Raw genomic sequence first — 21,136 nt, 5'->3', positions numbered from 1 at the left:
GGTGTTATCTTTAAAAAAATAAACATGTTTTTTAGTTAGTAATGAATAAAATACAAAGGTTCCATCTCACAAAACATAATAGATGTAAAAACGTTCACGTGGTGCCACGCAGCAGACTGACGTCATTATCACATCTAGTCACATGCGATTTGCTCCAATCTAAAATATGTCCACTAGTTGGTATATTCCGGTTAATATGTGAAAAAATAGTTCACTTTTTCATAAAAGCACAAAACACTTGTACAGTTTGGGGTCCTGAACATTTTCAGACGTGGAGCCCTCCTCGCAAAAACTCCTCCTAGTGGCCGTGGCGGGCATTTTCCTTTCCGCCATAGCCGAATAATGTATTTTGCTTCATATCTCCTGAACCAAACATGATAACACAGAACAGGGGGGTATTCCATCAACGTCGCTAAATGAAAATCCAGGCTTATTTTTGATAACTCTCGCGAGACTTGTCAGAATAAACCTGGATTTTCCTTTAGTGATGTCTACCCCCATGTTTTGAAGGTCAAGGATTACAATGATACCATATACAACATCATAAAATGTTCTGGTGAATAGTTAAGTGGTGATTTGTATCAACACCCAACTAGCACATAAGAGTAGTGAATGTATGATGAATTGAAAGCCAATGTTGGCCAATATACTATCCTCAAGGATTGTGCAGATGTCCAACTATGTCTCTGGTCCAGAGTTTGTACAGTATGTGAAATGAAACTTTTTTTCCCACCATCATCTCCTACATCATTTTGTTCACCATTCCATCTTTCCATCCACCTTTAACAGAAACTGCTTTTTCTGAACTACTTACATGAGATTTGAACTGAGACTGCCAAAAAAGAATGTATAAAAAGCATTCTGTATAACTTTCTGTACAATTCTCAGCCTACAGTAACAGGCATTTAAAAATGACAGTAAATGTAAAAATGTTCAAGTCATGAACCATAGGTTTTCAGTCATTGCTTCTATACATATTGTTTGAGTGACTGTTGCTTTTTGTACTTTGTCCATTTGTAAATTGTTTTTAAATGTTTATACTTGATTTTCAGACTGCCTTTTTTGTACATTAAAATGTATAATCAAACAGTGCAAGCTTTCCCCATGGTGTCTTCAAAACCATGTGTTAAAAGTCTGCAATTGTGTGCTAGCTTTATGAAAAGAAATATCAGCCTATATTGATGGTTAAATATTGTGTGGGTGTGCATGTGCACATTTTTTTAACAAAATAAATTAGATATTTTCTAACTTGTTGTGTTGCGGGTCTTTCTCCCTATGCCATTCAGGTATCCTACAAGTGGACTACTTAGGTAGATCGCTGGTCGCTGTTCTCTCAAATCTCATTGACCGACACATATAAAGAATGGCCCACAGGACACTCAATTCTCTATATTTGCTTGATACGTACTGTATTTAAGAATGCAATGACACTGGTAATTCAGTTAATATTTATTTGTTTAAAAACACAACACAAACCCTAACCTTCATCATGATAATGAAAACTGGGAGACAGCCAAAATGACAGCTGCAGTAACAACATTTTCAAACAGTATCATGCAACTTGATCTTAGTAAAAGAACAAAATAAAAAACACAAAATGAAACTTTGCACCGAAGTTTGACAATCTGTAATAAATAATTTCCAAAGAACAATAGTATAAAATAAAATAGAATAGCAGTTCAAATTTGCATAACAAACAAAAGGAAAACAAGTTCACTCCAAAGTGCTCTTCAGGTAGCTGCTGCCCTCTCACAGGTAGTAGAGGAAGTCATCCAGCTTCATGTTGGGCTCTCTGTGGATGCTCTGTCCCACCAGGAAAGCAAGCTTGTGGGCATACTGGCAGGGTGCAGGCACTCGGATGATCCCCTGAAATAATTGAGGGAGACAAAATCAACGACAATTTATGCATCAAAAAACAACTTGCATGCCTGAAATGGGAAAACCATATGTAAATACAGTATGTTTGATTTCATAACCAATATGGATACATCAGTAGGTTTAAGATGTGTTTCAATGTGAACTACACCCTGTTCATGCCTGCATTTGAATTACTGACCAAGAGAATAGTTTAAGCAGACTTTTACCCTGTAATTTTGTGCATTTGTTGTTTTCATTATTCTAAAGTAGACATATCCACACACAAAGAATCATGTTATAAAACAATCTCTGAGTAAATATATCTCGCTTTGAATGCCCTGATGTTCCAAACTCCCAAGATCCCCCCCTCTCTCCCCGTCACAACAGACCTCACACGTTTTGATAGCTATGATGCAGCTGCACACGAAATAATGAAAGTTCGGGTAAACCTCCCCTTTAAAACTACTACTGGAAAGACAACCCAGCATACCTGCCAGTTGAAGTACATGTGGCAGAGTTTGTAGGTCAGTTTCTGCATGTGGTCAGGCTTCAGTCCACTGCTGTCATACACCACATTGTAGTGGGTTGGGGAGACGCTTCCCTGTCTAACAGCTTGGCTGACAATGAAGAAGTCGTACCTGAAAATGGGAAATTGCAACTGTAGCCACCGTTTTAAGACTGGATAAAGCAGACATAGCACATCTCTGAAAAAACAACATATTTTCTGAATTGCGTATTGAATCGATACCATTCTGGGCGGGTGACCTCAGTGTCGATGACTGTTCCAGGGGGTGGGTTGGCCATCTTGCCGCCAACTTGGGCAAAGAACCTGGAACTGATCCGCTTCTTCACAACCACCACTGTGAGTTTGGGTCTAGGAGGGGAAGAGAGAAAATACGATCAGAATGATTGGTGATTGAATGTGTTAAAGGGAACCCTGGTTATAGATATGTAGGCCTTAATACGCTCTAATTGCCATCTCGTACTAAAATATGTTGGTAGAAAGACATGAACATTTTTGATTATGTTAGAAATCCTCAATTAAGGTGTAGGTCCTTAAGGTCCTCTTACGTGTAGTCCTTTCCCATGGTGCTGATTGAGTCCAGGATCTGTGGCACTTCGTAGTTGACCACACTCTGCAGCATCCCGTCCCCCACTCCGTCTCTGTAGATAATGATGCGTGAGGGCAGGCACTGGTTGTGCTTCAGCCAGGCCTTCAGTGCACCTGGGAAAGAGAGCCTGCACTTAGGATACTAGGGATCATTCTCATGCTTCTCTGAGGGATTATGTTGAAAAGAAGACTTGGAAGACATTGTTACAATGTGGCAGTCAGTGGTCAATTTTGATATGGTATCTTATTTGAAATGCTTTGTTGTTTCATTGAACTTGCCTTGCAGAGCCACTTTCAAGCCATCCATGATCTCCTGACCACGGCTCTGAACCACACACTTGGAGAACCACCTGGAAAACAAGAGGAATCAGTTGGTACTGGCTACCAACATTGGTGGTAAAGAGCACATTCATAACCCAAGGCCATGCTTCTCCATGCTCATCCACATACCTGGACATGCCCTTGTTGAGACTGGCCACCAGAGCTCCAATGGACCTATTCCCTGCAGCTATGTCGTGGTAGCAGTCAATGCCCACGATCATCAGCTGCTGGAGCTGTGAAACAGAGGCAGGTGAAGTTACACCTTACAAAGTTTGGTTTAGCACATGCTTCTATTGAGATACATGGGGTGGAACATAAGATTGTGGATGGAGATCACATAGGTGTGAAATGTGTGGTTGTAGAAATAGAACACGCTGTAGAAATTGTACCTGCACCCATGTGAGGTAGTCAGTCAGATAAATGTTATCCACATTAAAAAGGGAAAGTTTATCCAAAATTCATGTTCATGTGTATTTCTGGTCAATCCATAATGCATACCGTCTCAAACTATCATCATTTCAAAACGTATCATAGCTATCAAAACTCAAAGTCTATGTTTACTTCCTAAAAAAGCCCCAGAGTTAATATAATCTGGAATCGGGAATCTTGAGCAATTTGGAACATCAGGACTGATGACGGCATTCAAAGCGAGATATCTTGACCGTTTATATATATACTGTATATCTTCATCGTTTTTAATGTGTCTATTGAATAATGAAAACAACAAATAATAAAATTCCACTTTAAACTTATCATGAGCATTGGTCTGTATGTGCACAGCCATTTTTTTTATATATTGGGCCCCAACAACATTTGTGACTTTGGGTTTATTTCAATTCACTGTGCGACTTACTGGGATCTCCACACTCCAGAGCTCTCCTCCCATCTTGCAGTTCATCTGCAGGGCAATCTTGGTGGCCACAGTCATGACGACCTGTTGGCGGGAAAGGGTGCGAGCCAACACACACTGGCTGGGGGTGGGACAGTCCACACACAGGTACTTCTTCACACTGTCATACTTATCCTTCCTGTTGCTGGGGAGGATCACCACCACCTGAGGAGGTAACACACATGCTTTAGTCCTCATTCAACACCTAGAGGTGGTTACCTGGACACAGATTAAGACGATTGCTAGACATGTTATGCTCAGAGACTAACCATCTGGGTGGTCTCTGTAACGTTGTGCTGCAGAGCCCTGAGCAGAGACTCCTGGCGGTCCTCGTACTCCACCCTGTACACAGACCAAAACTGTCAAAGCACTGAGACATCTAACCAATGGGACTTCCACTGATGATACCATGTTCATTTTCAGATAACACCCAAGTATGATTGGCAAAGAATACTCAAGGCTTTGTAAAACACCTGTGGTACAATACTGCAGCTTAAAGTGCTCATTAACTCAAGCTTGGAACCTTAATTCTAGCTGTGCCCATTCACAGCTGGACTCACCGTTGTAATTAACTTAGGTATCATATGTTGCTCCCTGCCACTAGGTGGTGCTATAGCACTGTGTGTGTGTGTGTGTGTGTGTGTGTGTGTGCCTCCTTCCAGTCTCCTCCAACCCAGAGTGAGAACTCACATAACAGGCCTCTGCATGCGGATGCCCATGGGTGGGGACACCTTATTTAAGCCGTCCAGGAGGGCGTGGGCTACGTCAGCGTTGCGGTGGGTAAAGAACATGATCCAGTTGTCCAGTGGCCGGCTGCTGATCAGGGGGATCCCCCTCATTTCTTTGGACCAGTCTGCTGCCCAAGCGTTGTAGTCGTACTGGGAGACAGAAGAAAAAGGAAAAAAAAGGTTTTTGAGTTTGTTGCAATCACAGATTATGACAGGCATATATACATGCAAATACATGACCAGCAAACATGCTTGTTTGGAGCTAGATCAGTACATGTTGCAGTAAAACAGAAATGTTTAGCAAGAGCTTCAAACTGCAGGTAACAAGTACTGTAATAAGCCACACTGGGGACATCATTTCTGATGTATTCAATACCGATCTGGATCCTTGGATAATCCTCTCAGTAGGGAGGACTCTGCCTGTGAGGTTCAGGAGTTTGTTGTCAAAGTTGAGCCCCCAGGTATTAATTTCAGCCTCAGCCTCAGGGATCCTGCAAGGTGGTCAGTTTTGCAATCAACGTTGTGATATCAATATTGTAACCACTTAAAGCTGGGGTGTAGAGTCAACATTACATCAGTGCAAGGCTGCTCATAGTCAAACCATATAGAGTGTGACGTACTTGTGGATGTTATTGACAAAGCGATTGAGACGCTGCTCCCTCTGCTCTGGGTTCAGTCTGGTGTGGGTGGCCAGGTCCTTCATGATGTTGAAGTCACTGCGCATCTTGTCCGTCAGGCCTATTAAAAGAAAAAAAAAATAGCAGTGTATATAATACTAAAATAAATACTGTCCATAAGTAGTGTTTGTGAGGTTTCTCTAGTGTCAAGTCAGTGGTACCTGTAAGGTAGCAGAACTCAGGGATGAGCATGGCTGGGCCAGGGGGCGGCCCCCCAGAAGGGCCCATCTTCTTCACATGGCTTACCAGAAGGGCCTGCCGGTTGTCGGTGATGTCCAGACTATATTGCTGAATGAAAGTGTTAAATCATAATGAGTTCAGTGGTTACTGTGACACATGGTCAGTGATATGGTCTGATAGTTTAAGTTTATGAGACAACACCTACAGTTTTGTAGTATTCTTTGAAGGAGATGTCAGAGTCCCCTCTCTTGAATGTGTTAGTAGGAGTGTGGTCCCATGCGATATCATCAATCCTGTAGGTCTTGTTATTGTACCTGAGAGAAAAAATTCCCATAGACAGTTGGTTGTTATAAATGTGAATGTTTCTTTGCAACAATGTAAAAGTGGTTATTATAAGGTTGAATAAACATTTAGTTATTTATTTTTTTATAAATATGAATATGCACAAATCTAAGTAGAGCTTAGTGCTTAGTACCTACTCTGCATTACTGTAAAGCGTTACCGTAGAGAAACAACAGTTGTATCTCTGCGTTCATCTAGTGGTGGGTCTTACTTGGTGAGGACAATTTGGCCCACCAGCTCCTTGGTGCAGGCCTCCATGAAGCGCTGGTCCCCACACTGCTGCTTGAGATTGCCCATGAAAGCGAGCACTGTTTCACTGCGCAGCACCTTGTGGCTCACATCCATACTCAGCATGATGCCCGACTCATACTGCAGGATGGTGGTGGTGAAGCCAGGCCAGATGGTCAGTCTGAAGAGCACATGCATACAACATGCCACACAATGAAGGACACAACAACATCTTTATTCTGTCTCTTTTGTCTTTATGGGTAAAACCACTGCCGAGACAGGTAAGGCACAGACCTGTGCTGTGGGATATTGAGTGGTTCATTTGGGTCGTAGTAATGGCGTCCAATTTGTTGCATGTTTAGTATCCGCAGCACCCTAGAACAAACAGAGAAAAACATTTTTACAGACAATGACGGAATAGAGACCGACAGAGAATGAATGAATGAATGGTCTTTATTGTCATTGATATAGTAGGTACCAAACAACGAAATTTGGGAGGGGGGGCTCCCCTGGTGCTAGGAAAAAAACTAAAAACAAGAAGGGAAAAGAGCTGGTTTACATAAATAAAGGCTATGTACACTATCCACTATACTATACTATACAAATTAAAACACTGTGCTGTACTCTATGCTATGCTATACCTATTCTAACATTTCCTATCTCTGAACCTTATGTACCCGAGGGTTGTCATATTGCACATAGTGTTATTGCACATTCATTTAAAGTGTCGCAGTTTGCAGGTTTGAAATGTTCACAGTTGTGTTTCAGTATTGCACTTGATTTCAATCTAGTAGCTGCCATCAAATTGTCTAGATTGTCCAGGGCCTAGAACCTAGGTCTTTGCTGTGTTCAGGGCCTGAATGGCCCTGGGGTAGAAGCTGAGCTTCAGTCTGTTTGTCCTTGCGAACATGGTCCTGAACCGCCTGTCCGAGGGCAGCCGAGCAAAGAAACGCGAGTTTGTGTCTTATTATAGGTCAACACAACCATAACCTTTCACTGGGTGCTCTGACCTTCTGAAGATGATGTTGTAGAACTGCAGGCACACTGGAGAGGTGGGTGGCAGCTCATTGGTCAGAGTGATCGTGATCTGGACATCCTCTCCATGGTTGGTCCGAGACTGAAGTACAGTCTCCTACAAAATACAATGGAAGCTCTGTGTTAAGGTTTCTCAATGAATTACAATTAGAACATGCTTCTCAAAACAGCATGTGGGAGCTGATCCATCAGCTTTAGATCATACTGTAGTTAGTATGTTTTTCACTCTTGCTCCAACAATTAACAGTTAACTACTTTGACAAGTTCTTACATGCCGTTTGGTAAATTATGATCTTAGTCTATCACAAATCTGAGTGATAGAGCCATCAGAAGAACCGAACCCTCTCGTGTACTGTACCCGGTTCTCAAGTCTGTGAGGCAGGAAGAGGAGGGCTCCATCAAAGGTGCGGGCTGAGCCTAGCGTCTCGTTATGATGATACAAGAGGGCAGAACGCATGCGGCGGGACTCTATGGGGGGCTTGTAGTCCACATGGTACTGGTAAAGCACCCACTGAGGTCGGGAAAGGATGCGGAAGAAGTTGGCTTTCAGTTGAATAGGAGAGCCAGAGGACCCTGAAGACATATCACAGATGACAGCATTATATTACAGAAAACAGAACAATGACATTCTTCTGCAATGGGTTTAATGAGGATTTCATACATGGATGCATCATGTTGTTCATTATTCTAAAACTACACTATAATTGTGACCATGTAATGGCTGGCTAACACACCAGTCTTGGATTTCTTGACATGCTCCATGGCCTGCCTGGTGTTGATTCCTACATCATGGAAATCACCACGGCGTCCACCCCTCTCTCCGATCTTCACCTGCTGAAAGCCTGAAGATATCTTAAGAAGATCTGTGGAAACAAAGGGCAGAGAAATAATGCAGTTTCACTCACTCTCATTTCACATTAAACACATTGATTGAACACATTTCAAATGTAAAATGTTAGGCTTGACTACTGGTATAGGAGAGGAAGAATTAAAAGTAAAAGTGCACTTAAGGCTTGACAGGTAGACCATATGCGCAGAAAGACATGATTAATCAATGCTTGCAGTAACGTTTCTGTTCACTGTTTTCGTTCCCTCAACTCTCAAATCCACTCGCCATGAACAAACATTTGAACAAGTTACAGAAGCAACTGCGTTCCAGACAAACTCGACCTCCGACTCAATGGAACGCATCATACACTGAAAATTCACTGGTGCATATTGAACCGTGGATGGCGAACCATACAGTTCAATATAAACAGAGAACCGTTGCACCCCTAATATGCATTAGCTACTTTAAATGACCATAGAACACAGCACCTTCTGAGGACACAAGTCCCGGGGCAATTTTCTGTCTTCCACGACCCTCAAGTTGACCCTCAGAAGTGGAGTGAACTGGCCGTGCTTCCTCCTGAGGGGGAGCCTTTAAGAAAAAACATTAAAATGTAATCAAAAATACTTTATTGAAAGCCCTTACCAGTTCCTATAATAACTCATGTTTCATATCAACAACACTCCACAAAATTACTGTGAAAACTCATAAAGGTAAGTGAAGTAATCTTAACCACTCAATTAGCAGTGCAAGAGCATTCAAATACAGTCAGAACTGAATTAATGATATGCCTAAAAGCTATTACAGTGACAGAATACAATAGTGACCTTATAAATTCAGCATTACATTACATTTGTTGTCTTCTGGCAGAGATGCCATCATAGGATTATTTAGCCTGATCCATTCTCATCCTATTATATTTATATCGAGGATACACTACACAATTTATAAAAATCTTCATACCGGAAAACCTCTGACATTTTGTGATCACCCTTGCCCAAATGATTGTGTCTTGCTGTTGCTCTCTCCAAGATCAGGGGTTCTCACATCACACATTTTAATTTATACATTTACATAAGATTTGACCATCAAGACCCTACAGTAGCCTCAATTCATACAGCCATGTTGGTACAGCCATGCGTAACGGCGAAATCCTGTGATCAGAATTAATTCCTACAATATGTTGGTAATTGATGTGTATAAGGATTCTTAATGAACTCACCGACAGCGCCCCTGGTGGCCCAGTCTCTTGACCGCGTGCACGACCCCTCGGTCTTGCTCTGGCTCGACCCGTCATGTTAGGGTTTGGGTTAACACTGGAACATACGTCAACATTGGGATTTGAAAATAAGGGATATCCCCCGCACGCCCCCCCCCCCCCCCCCCACCACCGTCCACAAACCATACCCCTTACATTTAGACAAGGGGACACAGTCAATCAACCACCTGCTTCAGTGCAACAAGAATTGGGTTAACTAGTTCCTATGATGAAGTAAGTGACTACAACGATGAATTGAGAATCAAGGACCCCAATTGAAATAAGCCAGTGGCTTTCTTGGGTTTTTATCCTGTTAGTTGACCTTGTATGTAATATGTACTTTCATGTACCTACTCCTGCAAATTCTTCTAATAAAGTTTTCAATCAATCAAAAAACAGGTGATCAGAATCAGATACCTGGTTGAAAGTAAAATACTTTGAACATCCCTGCATGAAAACACAAAAGGGCATATCAATTCAGCACATTTATTTATACATTACTTGACACCATGATGTCAATGGGAATTTAAGAGCGGCGCAATGCTACCAGCGATAATTTCAAAACGGAGATAATCGAGGCTGCGTTCGTAAATACGCTCTGGAAATCTGATCACCACTCATGGAATGCCTCTTGTCCAATCAAATTACGTGGTTTCTTTATGACGTTGCACCTAGTGTGCGTTCCGGCGCTCTCAGAGCAAGATTACGAACGCAGCCCAAGAAACGAGAGGAAACAAGTCAACTCCGACATGGATATAACGATTGTGCGCATGCGACAACGTCCAACAATTAAGTGTTAAATGATATTATATTATAGGTTAAAAATACGGGAGATGTATGGGAAAATATTTAAACGGGAGCACAACGGGAAATAAAGGTAAAATACGGGAGAATCCCGGGAAAAACGGGAGGGTTGACAGAATGCACTGGAATGGAACTGGAAGAAACATACAAATTAAACTTCTCATTCTACAATGTTAACATAGCAAAGTTTGACATGACCACCACGTGTACATTTGAACACAGTTAAAGACAGTCACGAGCACATGTCCTGACCACAGTCGTGACCACATACTGGTGCAAAGTGCTGCTGCAGGAGGCAAGAGACCAGACGTAGCTAGCTAACTAACTAACCACTTTGTACTTCATACATTAGCTAATGGACTCATCGTTGCTTCTGTTGTCTACAGTTAAAATTCATTGCTTTAGATGTATTAATTACTAACCGGCTAATATTATTGAACATTTAAACATTGCGTCGACTTCACTACGACCACGGACATTTCGGTCCTAACTAGCGCTGCTATGGCGCATCTGTCTTATCACAGTTGCACGACAGTTACAGCTTGTAGAATCCTTACTAATCTGTCTATTCATACACAGGTTGTTCATTTAGAATTAGATCATTATTATTATTATTATTATTATTATTTACCTTCCAAAGAGAGGTTAAATACAGCTTGTAACAGTCTCTCCACAGTCTCTTCAATCTCACAGTCTCTTCAATCAGGCAGCACGCGCAGGTGTCAATCAGCGACGCGCATGCGCAGGTGTCAATCAGACATCACGTGACGTTCTAGAAGGTTCTATCTCCATTTTTGTCAAAATTGAGTTTTCGACATAATCTGATCCATTAGGTGTTTATTAATGCCTGTGTGGTGTTATCTTTAAAAAAATAAACATGTTTTTTAGTTAGTAATGAATAAAATACAAAGGTTCCATCTCACAAAACATAATAGATGTAAAAACGTTCACGTGGTGCCACGCAGCAGACTGACGTCATTATCACATCTAGTCACATGCGATTTGCTCCAATCTAAAATATGTCCACTAGTTGGTATATTCCGGTTAATATGTGAAAAAATAGTTCACTTTTTCATAAAAGCACAAAACACTTGTACAGTTTGGGGTCCTGAACATTTTCAGACGTGGAGCCCTCCTCGCAAAAACTCCTCCTAGTGGCCGTGGCGGGCATTTTCCTTTCCGCCATAGCCGAATAATGTATTTTGCTTCATATCTCCTGAACCAAACATGATAACACAGAACAGGGGGGTATTCCATCAACGTCGCTAAATGAAAATCCAGGCTTATTTTTGATAACTCTCGCGAGACTTGTCAGAATAAACCTGGATTTTCCTTTAGTGATGTCTACCCCCATGTTTTGAAGGTCAAGGATTACAATGATACCATATACAACATCATAAAATGTTCTGGTGAATAGTTAAGTGGTGATTTGTATCAACACCCAACTAGCACATAAGAGTAGTGAATGTATGATGAATTGAACGCCAATGTTGGCCAATATACTATCCTCAAGGATTGTGCAGATGTCCAACTATGTCTCTGGTCCAGAGTTTGTACAGTATGTGAAATGAAACTTTTTTTCCCACCATCATCTCCTACATCATTTTGTTCACCATTCCATCTTTCCATCCACCTTTAACAGAAACTGCTTTTTCTGAACTACTTACATGAGATTTGAACTGAGACTGCCAAAAAAGAATGTATAAAAAGCATTCTGTATAACTTTCTGTACAATTCTCAGCCTACAGTAACAGGCATTTAAAAATGACAGTAAATGTAAAAATGTTCAAGTCATGAACCATAGGTTTTCAGTCATTGCTTCTATACATATTGTTTGAGTGACTGTTGCTTTTTGTACTTTGTCCATTTGTAAATTGTTTTTAAATGTTTATACTTGATTTTCAGACTGCCTTTTTTGTACATTAAAATGTATAATCAAACAGTGCAAGCTTTCCCCATGGTGTCTTCAAAACCATGTGTTAAAAGTCTGCAATTGTGTGCTAGCTTTATGAAAAGAAATATCAGCCTATATTGATGGTTAAATATTGTGTGGGTGTGCATGTGCACATTTTTTTAACAAAATAAATTAGATATTTTCTAACTTGTTGTGTTGCGGGTCTTTCTCCCTATGCCATTCAGGTATCCTACAAGTGGACTACTTAGGTAGATCGCTGGTCGCTGTTCTCTCAAATCTCATTGACCGACACATATAAAGAATGGCCCACAGGACACTCAATTCTCTATATTTGCTTGATACGTACTGTATTTAAGAATGCAATGACACTGGTAATTCAGTTAATATTTATTTGTTTAAAAACACAACACAAACCCTAACCTTCATCATGATAATGAAAACTGGGAGACAGCCAAAATGACAGCTGCAGTAACAACATTTTCAAACAGTATCATGCAACTTGATCTTAGTAAAAGAACAAAATAAAAAACACAAAATGAAACTTTGCACCGAAGTTTGACAATCTGTAATAAATAATTTCCAAAGAACAATAGTATAAAATAAAATAGAATAGCAGTTCAAATTTGCATAACAAACAAAAGGAAAACAAGTTCACTCCAAAGTGCTCTTCAGGTAGCTGCTGCCCTCTCACAGGTAGTAGAGGAAGTCATCCAGCTTCATGTTGGGCTCTCTGTGGATGCTCTGTCCCACCAGGAAAGCAAGCTTGTGGGCATACTGGCAGGGTGCAGGCACTCGGATGATCCCCTGAAATAATTGAGGGAGACAAAATCAACGACAATTTATGCATCAAAAAACAACTTGCATGCCTGAAATGGGAAAACCATATGTAAATACAGTATGTTTGATTTCATAACCAATATGGATACATCAGTAGGTTTAAGATGTGTTTCAATGTGAACTACACCCTGTTCATGCCTGCATTTGAATTACTGACCAAGAGAATAGTTTAAGCAGACTTTTACCCTGTAATTTTGTGCATTTGTTGTTTTCATTATTCTAAAGTAGACATATCCACACACAAAGAATCATGTTATAAAACAATCTCTGAGTAAATATATCTCGCTTTGAATGCCCTGATGTTCCAAACTCCCAAGATCCCCCCCTCTCTCCCCGTCACAACAGACCTCACACGTTTTGATAGCTATGATGCAGCTGCACACGAAATAATGAAAGTTCGGGTAAACCTCCCCTTTAAAACTACTACTGGAAAGACAACCCAGCATACCTGCCAGTTGAAGTACATGTGGCAGAGTTTGTAGGTCAGTTTCTGCATGTGGTCAGGCTTCAGTCCACTGCTGTCATACACCACATTGTAGTGGGTTGGGGAGACGCTTCCCTGTCTAACAGCTTGGCTGACAATGAAGAAGTCGTACCTGAAAATGGGAAATTGCAACTGTAGCCACCGTTTTAAGACTGGATAAAGCAGACATAGCACATCTCTGAAAAAACAACATATTTTCTGAATTGCGTATTGAATCGATACCATTCTGGGCGGGTGACCTCAGTGTCGATGACTGTTCCAGGGGGTGGGTTGGCCATCTTGCCGCCAACTTGGGCAAAGAACCTGGAACTGATCCGCTTCTTCACAACCACCACTGTGAGTTTGGGTCTAGGAGGGGAAGAGAGAAAATACGATCAGAATGATTGGTGATTGAATGTGTTAAAGGGAACCCTGGTTATAGATATGTAGGCCTTAATACGCTCTAATTGCCATCTCGTACTAAAATATGTTGGTAGAAAGACATGAACATTTTTGATTATGTTAGAAATCCTCAATTAAGGTGTAGGTCCTTAAGGTCCTCTTACGTGTAGTCCTTTCCCATGGTGCTGATTGAGTCCAGGATCTGTGGCACTTCGTAGTTGACCACACTCTGCAGCATCCCGTCCCCCACTCCGTCTCTGTAGATAATGATGCGTGAGGGCAGGCACTGGTTGTGCTTCAGCCAGGCCTTCAGTGCACCTGGGAAAGAGAGCCTGCACTTAGGATACTAGGGATCATTCTCATGCTTCTCTGAGGGATTATGTTGAAAAGAAGACTTGGAAGACATTGTTACAATGTGGCAGTCAGTGGTCAATTTTGATATGGTATCTTATTTGAAATGCTTTGTTGTTTCATTGAACTTGCCTTGCAGAGCCACTTTCAAGCCATCCATGATCTCCTGACCACGGCTCTGAACCACACACTTGGAGAACCACCTGGAAAACAAGAGGAATCAGTTGGTACTGGCTACCAACATTGGTGGTAAAGAGCACATTCATAACCCAAGGCCATGCTTCTCCATGCTCATCCACATACCTGGACATGCCCTTGTTGAGACTGGCCACCAGAGCTCCAATGGACCTATTCCCTGCAGCTATGTCGTGGTAGCAGTCAATGCCCACGATCATCAGCTGCTGGAGCTGTGAAACAGAGGCAGGTGAAGTTACACCTTACAAAGTTTGGTTTAGCACATGCTTCTATTGAGATACATGGGGTGGAACATAAGATTGTGGATGGAGATCACATAGGTGTGAAATGTGTGGTTGTAGAAATAGAACACGCTGTAGAAATTGTACCTGCACCCATGTGAGGTAGTCAGTCAGATAAATGTTATCCACATTAAAAAGGGAAAGTTTATCCAAAATTCATGTTCATGTGTATTTCTGGTCAATCCATAATGCATACCGTCTCAAACTATCATCATTTCAAAACGTATCATAGCTATCAAAACTCAAAGTCTATGTTTACTTCCTAAAAAAGCCCCAGAGTTAATATAATCTGGAATCGGGAATCTTGAGCAATTTGGAACATCAGGACTGATGACGGCATTCAAAGCGAGATATCTTGACCGTTTATATATATACTGTATATCTTCATCGTTTTTAATGTGTCTATTGAATAATGAAAACAACAAATAATAAAATTCCACTTTAAACTTATCATGAGCATTGGTCTGTATGTGCACAGCCATTTTTTTTATATATTGGGCCCCAACAACATTTGTGACTTTGGGTTTATTTCAATTCACTGTGCGACTTACTGGGATCTCCACACTCCAGAGCTCTCCTCCCATCTTGCAGTTCATCTGCAGGGCAATCTTGGTGGCCACAGTCATGACGACCTGTTGGCGGGAAAGGGTGCGAGCCAACACACACTGGCTGGGGGTGGGACAGTCCACACACAGGTACTTCTTCACACTGTCATACTTATCCTTCCTGTTGCTGGGGAGGATCACCACCACCTGAGGAGGTAACACACATGCTTTAGTCCTCATTCAACACCTAGAGGTGGTTACCTGGACACAGATTAAGACGATTGCTAGACATGTTATGCTCAGAGACTAACCATCTGGGTGGTCTCTGTAACGTTGTGCTGCAGAGCCCTGAGCAGAGACTCCTGGCGGTCCTCGTACTCCACCCTGTACACAGACCAAAACTGTCAAAGCACTGAGACATCTAACCAATGGGACTTCCACTGATGATACCATGTTCATTTTCAGATAACACCCAAGTATGATTGGCAAAGAATACTCAAGGCTTTGTAAAACACCTGTGGTACAATACTGCAGCTTAAAGTGCTCATTAACTCAAGCTTGGAACCTTAATTCTAGCTGTGCCCATTCACAGCTGGACTCACCGTTGTAATTAACTTAGGTATCATATGTTGCTCCCTGCCACTAGGTGGTGCTATAGCACTGTGTGTGTGTGTGTGTGTGTGTGTGTGTGTGTGTGTGTGTGCCTCCTTCCAGTCTCCTCCAACCCAGAGTGAGAACTCACATAACAGGCCTCTGCATGCGGATGCCCATGGGTGGGGACACCTTATTTAAGCCGTCCAGGAGGGCGTGGGCTACGTCAGCGTTGCGGTGGGTAAAGAACATGATCCAGTTGTCCAGTGGCCGGCTGCTGATCAGGGGGATCCCCCTCATTTCTTTGGACCAGTCTGCTGCCCAAGCGTTGTAGTCGTACTGGGAGACAGAAGAAAAAGGAAAAAAAAGGTTTTTGAGTTTGTTGCAATCACAGATTATGACAGGCATATATACATGCAAATACATGACCAGCAAACATGCTTGTTTGGAGCTAGATCAGTACATGTTGCAGTAAAACAGAAATGTTTAGCAAGAGCTTCAAACTGCAGGTAACAAGTACTGTAATAAGCCACACTGGGGACATCATTTCTGATGTATTCAATACCGATCTGGATCCTTGGATAATCCTCTCAGTAGGGAGGACTCTGCCTGTGAGGTTCAGGAGTTTGTTGTCAAAGTTGAGCCCCCAGGTATTAATTTCAGCCTCAGCCTCAGGGATCCTGCAAGGTGGTCAGTTTTGCAATCAACGTTGTGATATCAATATTGTAACCACTTAAAGCTGGGGTGTAGAGTCAACATTACATCAGTGCAAGGCTGCTCATAGTCAAACCATATAGAGTGTGACGTACTTGTGGATGTTATTGACAAAGCGATTGAGACGCTGCTCCCTCTGCTCTGGGTTCAGTCTGGTGTGGGTGGCCAGGTCCTTCATGATGTTGAAGTCACTGCGCATCTTGTCCGTCAGGCCTATTAAAAGAAAAAAAAAATAGCAGTGTATATAATACTAAAATAAATACTGTCCATAAGTAGTGTTTGTGAGGTTTCTCTAGTGTCAAGTCAGTGGTACCTGTAAGGTAGCAGAACTCAGGGATGAGCATGGCTGGGCCAGGGGGCGGCCCCCCAGAAGGGCCCATCTTCTTCACATGGCTTACCAGAAGGGCCTGCCGGTTGTCGGTGATGTCCAGACTATATTGCTGAATGAAAGTGTTAAATCATAATGAGTTCAGTGGTTACTGTGACACATGGTCAGTGATATGGTCTGATAGTTTAAGTTTATGAGACAACACCTACAGTTTTGTAGTATTCTTTGAAGGAGATGTCAGAGTCCCCTCTCTTGAATGTGTTAGTAGGAGTGTGGTCCCATGCGATATCATCAATCCTGTAGGTCTTGTTATTGTACCTGAGAGAAAAAATTCCCATAGACAGTTGGTTGTTATAAATGTGAATGTTTCTTTGCAACAATGTAAAAGTGGTTATTATAAGGTTGAATAAACATTTAGTTATTTATTTTTTTATAAATATGAATATGCACAAATCTAAGTAGAGCTTAGTGCTTAGTACCTACTCTGCATTACTGTAAAGCGTTACCGTAGAGAAACAACAGTTGTATCTCTGCGTTCATCTAGTGGTGGGTCTTACTTGGTGAGGACAATTTGGCCCACCAGCTCCTTGGTGCAGGCCTCCATGAAGCGCTGGTCCCCACACTGCTGCTTGAGATTGCCCATGAAAGCGAGCACTGTTTCACTGCGCAGCACCTTGTGGCTCACATCCATACTCAGCATGATGCCCGACTCATACTGCAGGATGGTGGTGGTGAAGCCAGGCCAGATGGTCAGTCTGAAGAGCACATGCATACAACATGCCACACAATGAAGGACACAACAACATCTTTATTCTGTCTCTTTTGTCTTTATGGGTAAAACCACTGCCAAGACAGGTAAGGCACAGACCTGTGCTGTGGGATATTGAGTGGTTCATTTGGGTCGTAGTAATGGCGTCCAATTTGTTGCATGTTTAGTATCCGCAGCACCCTAGAACAAACAGAGAAAAACATTTTTACAGACAATGACGGAATAGAGACCGACAGAGAATGAATGAATGAATGGTCTTTATTGTCATTGATATAGTAGGTACCAAACAACGAAATTTGGGAGGGGGGGCTCCCCTGGTGCTAGGAAAAAAACTAAAAACAAGAAGGGAAAAGAGCTGGTTTACATAAATAAAGGCTATGTACACTATCCACTATACTATACTATACAAATTAAAACACTGTGCTGTACTCTATGCTATGCTATACCTATTCTAACATTTCCTATCTCTGAACCTTATGTACCCGAGGGTTGTCATATTGCACATAGTGTTATTGCACATTCATTTAAAGTGTCGCAGTTTGCAGGTTTGAAATGTTCACAGTTGTGTTTCAGTATTGCACTTGATTTCAATCTAGTAGCTGCCATCAAATTGTCTAGATTGTCCAGGGCCTAGAACCTAGGTCTTTGCTGTGTTCAGGGCCTGAATGGCCCTGGGGTAGAAGCTGAGCTTCAGTCTGTTTGTCCTTGCGAACATGGTCCTGAACCGCCTGTCCGAGGGCAGCCGAGCAAAGAAACGCGAGTTTGTGTCTTATTATAGGTCAACACAACCATAACCTTTCACTGGGTGCTCTGACCTTCTGAAGATGATGTTGTAGAACTGCAGGCACACTGGAGAGGTGGGTGGCAGCTCATTGGTCAGAGTGATCGTGATCTGGACATCCTCTCCATGGTTGGTCCGAGACTGAAGTACAGTCTCCTACAAAATACAATGGAAGCTCTGTGTTAAGGTTTCTCAATGAATTACAATTAGAACATGCTTCTCAAAACAGCATGTGGGAGCTGATCCATCAGCTTTAGATCATACTGTAGTTAGTATGTTTTTCACTCTTGCTCCAACAATTAACAGTTAACTACTTTGACAAGTTCTTACATGCCGTTTGGTAAATTATGATCTTAGTCTATCACAAATCTGAGTGATAGAGCCATCAGAAGAACCGAACCCTCTCGTGTACTGTACCCGGTTCTCAAGTCTGTGAGGCAGGAAGAGGAGGGCTCCATCAAAGGTGCGGGCTGAGCCTAGCGTCTCGTTATGATGATACAAGAGGGCAGAACGCATGCGGCGGGACTCTATGGGGGGCTTGTAGTCCACATGGTACTGGTAAAGCACCCACTGAGGTCGGGAAAGGATGCGGAAGAAGTTGGCTTTCAGTTGAATAGGAGAGCCAGAGGACCCTGAAGACATATCACAGATGACAGCATTATATTACAGAAAACAGAACAATGACATTCTTCTGCAATGGGTTTAATGAGGATTTCATACATGGATGCATCATGTTGTTAATTATTCTAAAACTACACTATAATTGTGACCATGTAATGGCTGGCTAACACACCAGTCTTGGATTTCTTGACATGCTCCATGGCCTGCCTGGTGTTGATTCCTACATCATGGAAATCACCACGGCGTCCACCCCTCTCTCCGATCTTCACCTGCTGAAAGCCTGAAGATATCTTAAGAAGATCTGTGGAAACAAAGGGCAGAGAAATAATGCAGTTTCACTCACTCTCATTTCACATTAAACACATTGATTGAACACATTTCAAATGTAAAATGTTAGGCTTGACTACTGGTATAGGAGAGGAAGAATTAAAAGTAAAAGTGCACTTAAGGCTTGACAGGTAGACCATATGCGCAGAAAGACATGATTAATCAATGCTTGCAGTAACGTTTCTGTTCACTGTTTTCGTTCCCTCAACTCTCAAATCCACTCGCCATGAACAAACATTTGAACAAGTTACAGAAGCAACTGCGTTCCAGACAAACTCGACCTCCGACTCAATGGAACGCATCATACACTGAAAATTCACTGGTGCATATTGAACCGTGGATGGCGAACCATACAGTTCAATATAAACAGAGAACCGTTGCACCCCTAATATGCATTAGCTACTTTAAATGACCATAGAACACAGCACCTTCTGAGGACACAAGTCCCGGGGCAATTTTCTGTCTTCCACGACCCTCAAGTTGACCCTCAGAAGTGGAGTGAACTGGCCGTGCTTCCTCCTGAGGGGGAGCCTTTAAGAAAAAACATTAAAATGTAATCAAAAATACTTTATTGAAAGCCCTTACCAGTTCCTATAATAACTCATGTTTCATATCAACAACACTCCACAAAATTACTGTGAAAACTCATAAAGGTAAGTGAAGTAATCTTAACCACTCAATTAGCAGTGCAAGAGCATTCAAATACAGTCAGAACTGAATTAATGATATGCCTAAAAGCTATTACAGTGACAGAATACAATAGTGACCTTATAAATTCAGCATTACATTACATTTGTTGTCTTCTGGCAGAGATGCCATCATAGGATTATTTAGCCTGATCCATTCTCATCCTATTATATTTATATCGAGGATACACTACACAATTTATAAAAATCTTCATACCGGAAAACCTCTGACATTTTGTGATCACCCTTGCCCAAATGATTGTGTCTTGCTGTTGCTCTCTCCAAGATCAGGGGTTCTCACATCACACATTTTAATTTATACATTTACATAAGATTTGACCATCAAGACCCTACAGTAGCCTCAATTCATACAGCCATGTTGGTACAGCCATGCGTAACGGCGAAATCCTGTGATCAGAATTAATTCCTACAATATGTTGGTAATTGATGTGTATAAGGATTCTTAATGAACTCACCGACAGCGCCCCTGGTGGCCCAGTCTCTTGACCGCGTGCACGACCCCTCGGTCTTGCTCTGGCTCGACCCGTCATGTTAGGGTTTGGGTTAACACTGGAACATACGTCAACATTGGGATTTGAAAATAAGGGATATCCCCCGCACGCCCCCCCCCCCCCCCCCCCCACCACCGTCCACAAACCATACCCCTTACATTTAGACAAGGGGACACAGTCAATCAACCACCTGCTTCAGTGCAACAAGAATTGGGTTAACTAGTTCCTATGATGAAGTAAGTGACTACAACGATGAATTGAGAATCAAGGACCCCAATTGAAATAAGCCAGTGGCTTTCTTGGGTTTTTATCCTGTTAGTTGACCTTGTATGTAATATGTACTTTCATGTACCTACTCCTGCAAATTCTTCTAATAAAGTTTTCAATCAATCAAAAAACAGGTGATCAGAATCAGATACCTGGTTGAAAGTAAAATACTTTGAACATCCCTGCATGAAAACACAAAAGGGCATATCAATTCAGCACATTTATTTATACATTACTTGACACCATGATGTCAATGGGAATTTAAGAGCGGCGCAATGCTACCAGCGATAAT

The 21,136-nt window shown here is 41.9% G+C and overlaps 2 protein-coding genes across 2 annotated transcripts; both read right to left on the bottom strand.

The window, feature by feature from the left end:
* Positions 1–1,749: 1,749 nt before the first annotated feature.
* Positions 1,750–9,494, bottom strand: LOC308162058 (piwi-like protein 1; the record flags this gene model as incomplete). Its single annotated transcript, XM_080536151.1, has 20 exons — positions 1,750–1,866; positions 2,348–2,495; positions 2,606–2,731; positions 2,929–3,082; positions 3,248–3,318; positions 3,419–3,522; positions 4,143–4,343; positions 4,448–4,520; positions 4,869–5,056; positions 5,283–5,397; positions 5,527–5,644; positions 5,745–5,871; positions 5,969–6,077; positions 6,317–6,514; positions 6,628–6,708; positions 7,344–7,465; positions 7,727–7,941; positions 8,103–8,231; positions 8,686–8,788; positions 9,420–9,494. The coding sequence occupies 20 exons, from the start codon at positions 9,492–9,494 to the stop codon at positions 1,750–1,752; spliced, it is 2,574 nt and encodes an 857-aa protein (XP_080392277.1).
* Positions 9,495–12,861: 3,367 nt separating this feature from the next.
* LOC308161665 (piwi-like protein 1) lies at positions 12,862–20,616 on the bottom strand (the record flags this gene model as incomplete). The annotated part of the gene is made up of 20 exons (XM_080535708.1): positions 12,862–12,978; positions 13,460–13,607; positions 13,718–13,843; positions 14,041–14,194; positions 14,360–14,430; positions 14,531–14,634; positions 15,255–15,455; positions 15,560–15,632; positions 15,991–16,178; positions 16,405–16,519; positions 16,649–16,766; positions 16,867–16,993; positions 17,091–17,199; positions 17,439–17,636; positions 17,750–17,830; positions 18,466–18,587; positions 18,849–19,063; positions 19,225–19,353; positions 19,808–19,910; positions 20,542–20,616. 20 exons carry the CDS (start codon positions 20,614–20,616, stop codon positions 12,862–12,864), a joined length of 2,574 nt encoding a protein of 857 aa, XP_080391834.1.
* Positions 20,617–21,136: the final 520 nt, after the last annotated feature.

This window comes from Nansenia antarctica (genome assembly GCF_963989245.1).
Source record: "Nansenia antarctica genome assembly, chromosome: 7".
Taxonomy (NCBI): domain Eukaryota; kingdom Metazoa; phylum Chordata; class Actinopteri; order Argentiniformes; family Microstomatidae; genus Nansenia; species Nansenia antarctica.
This window is presented reverse-complemented; position numbering and strand designations above follow the sequence as displayed.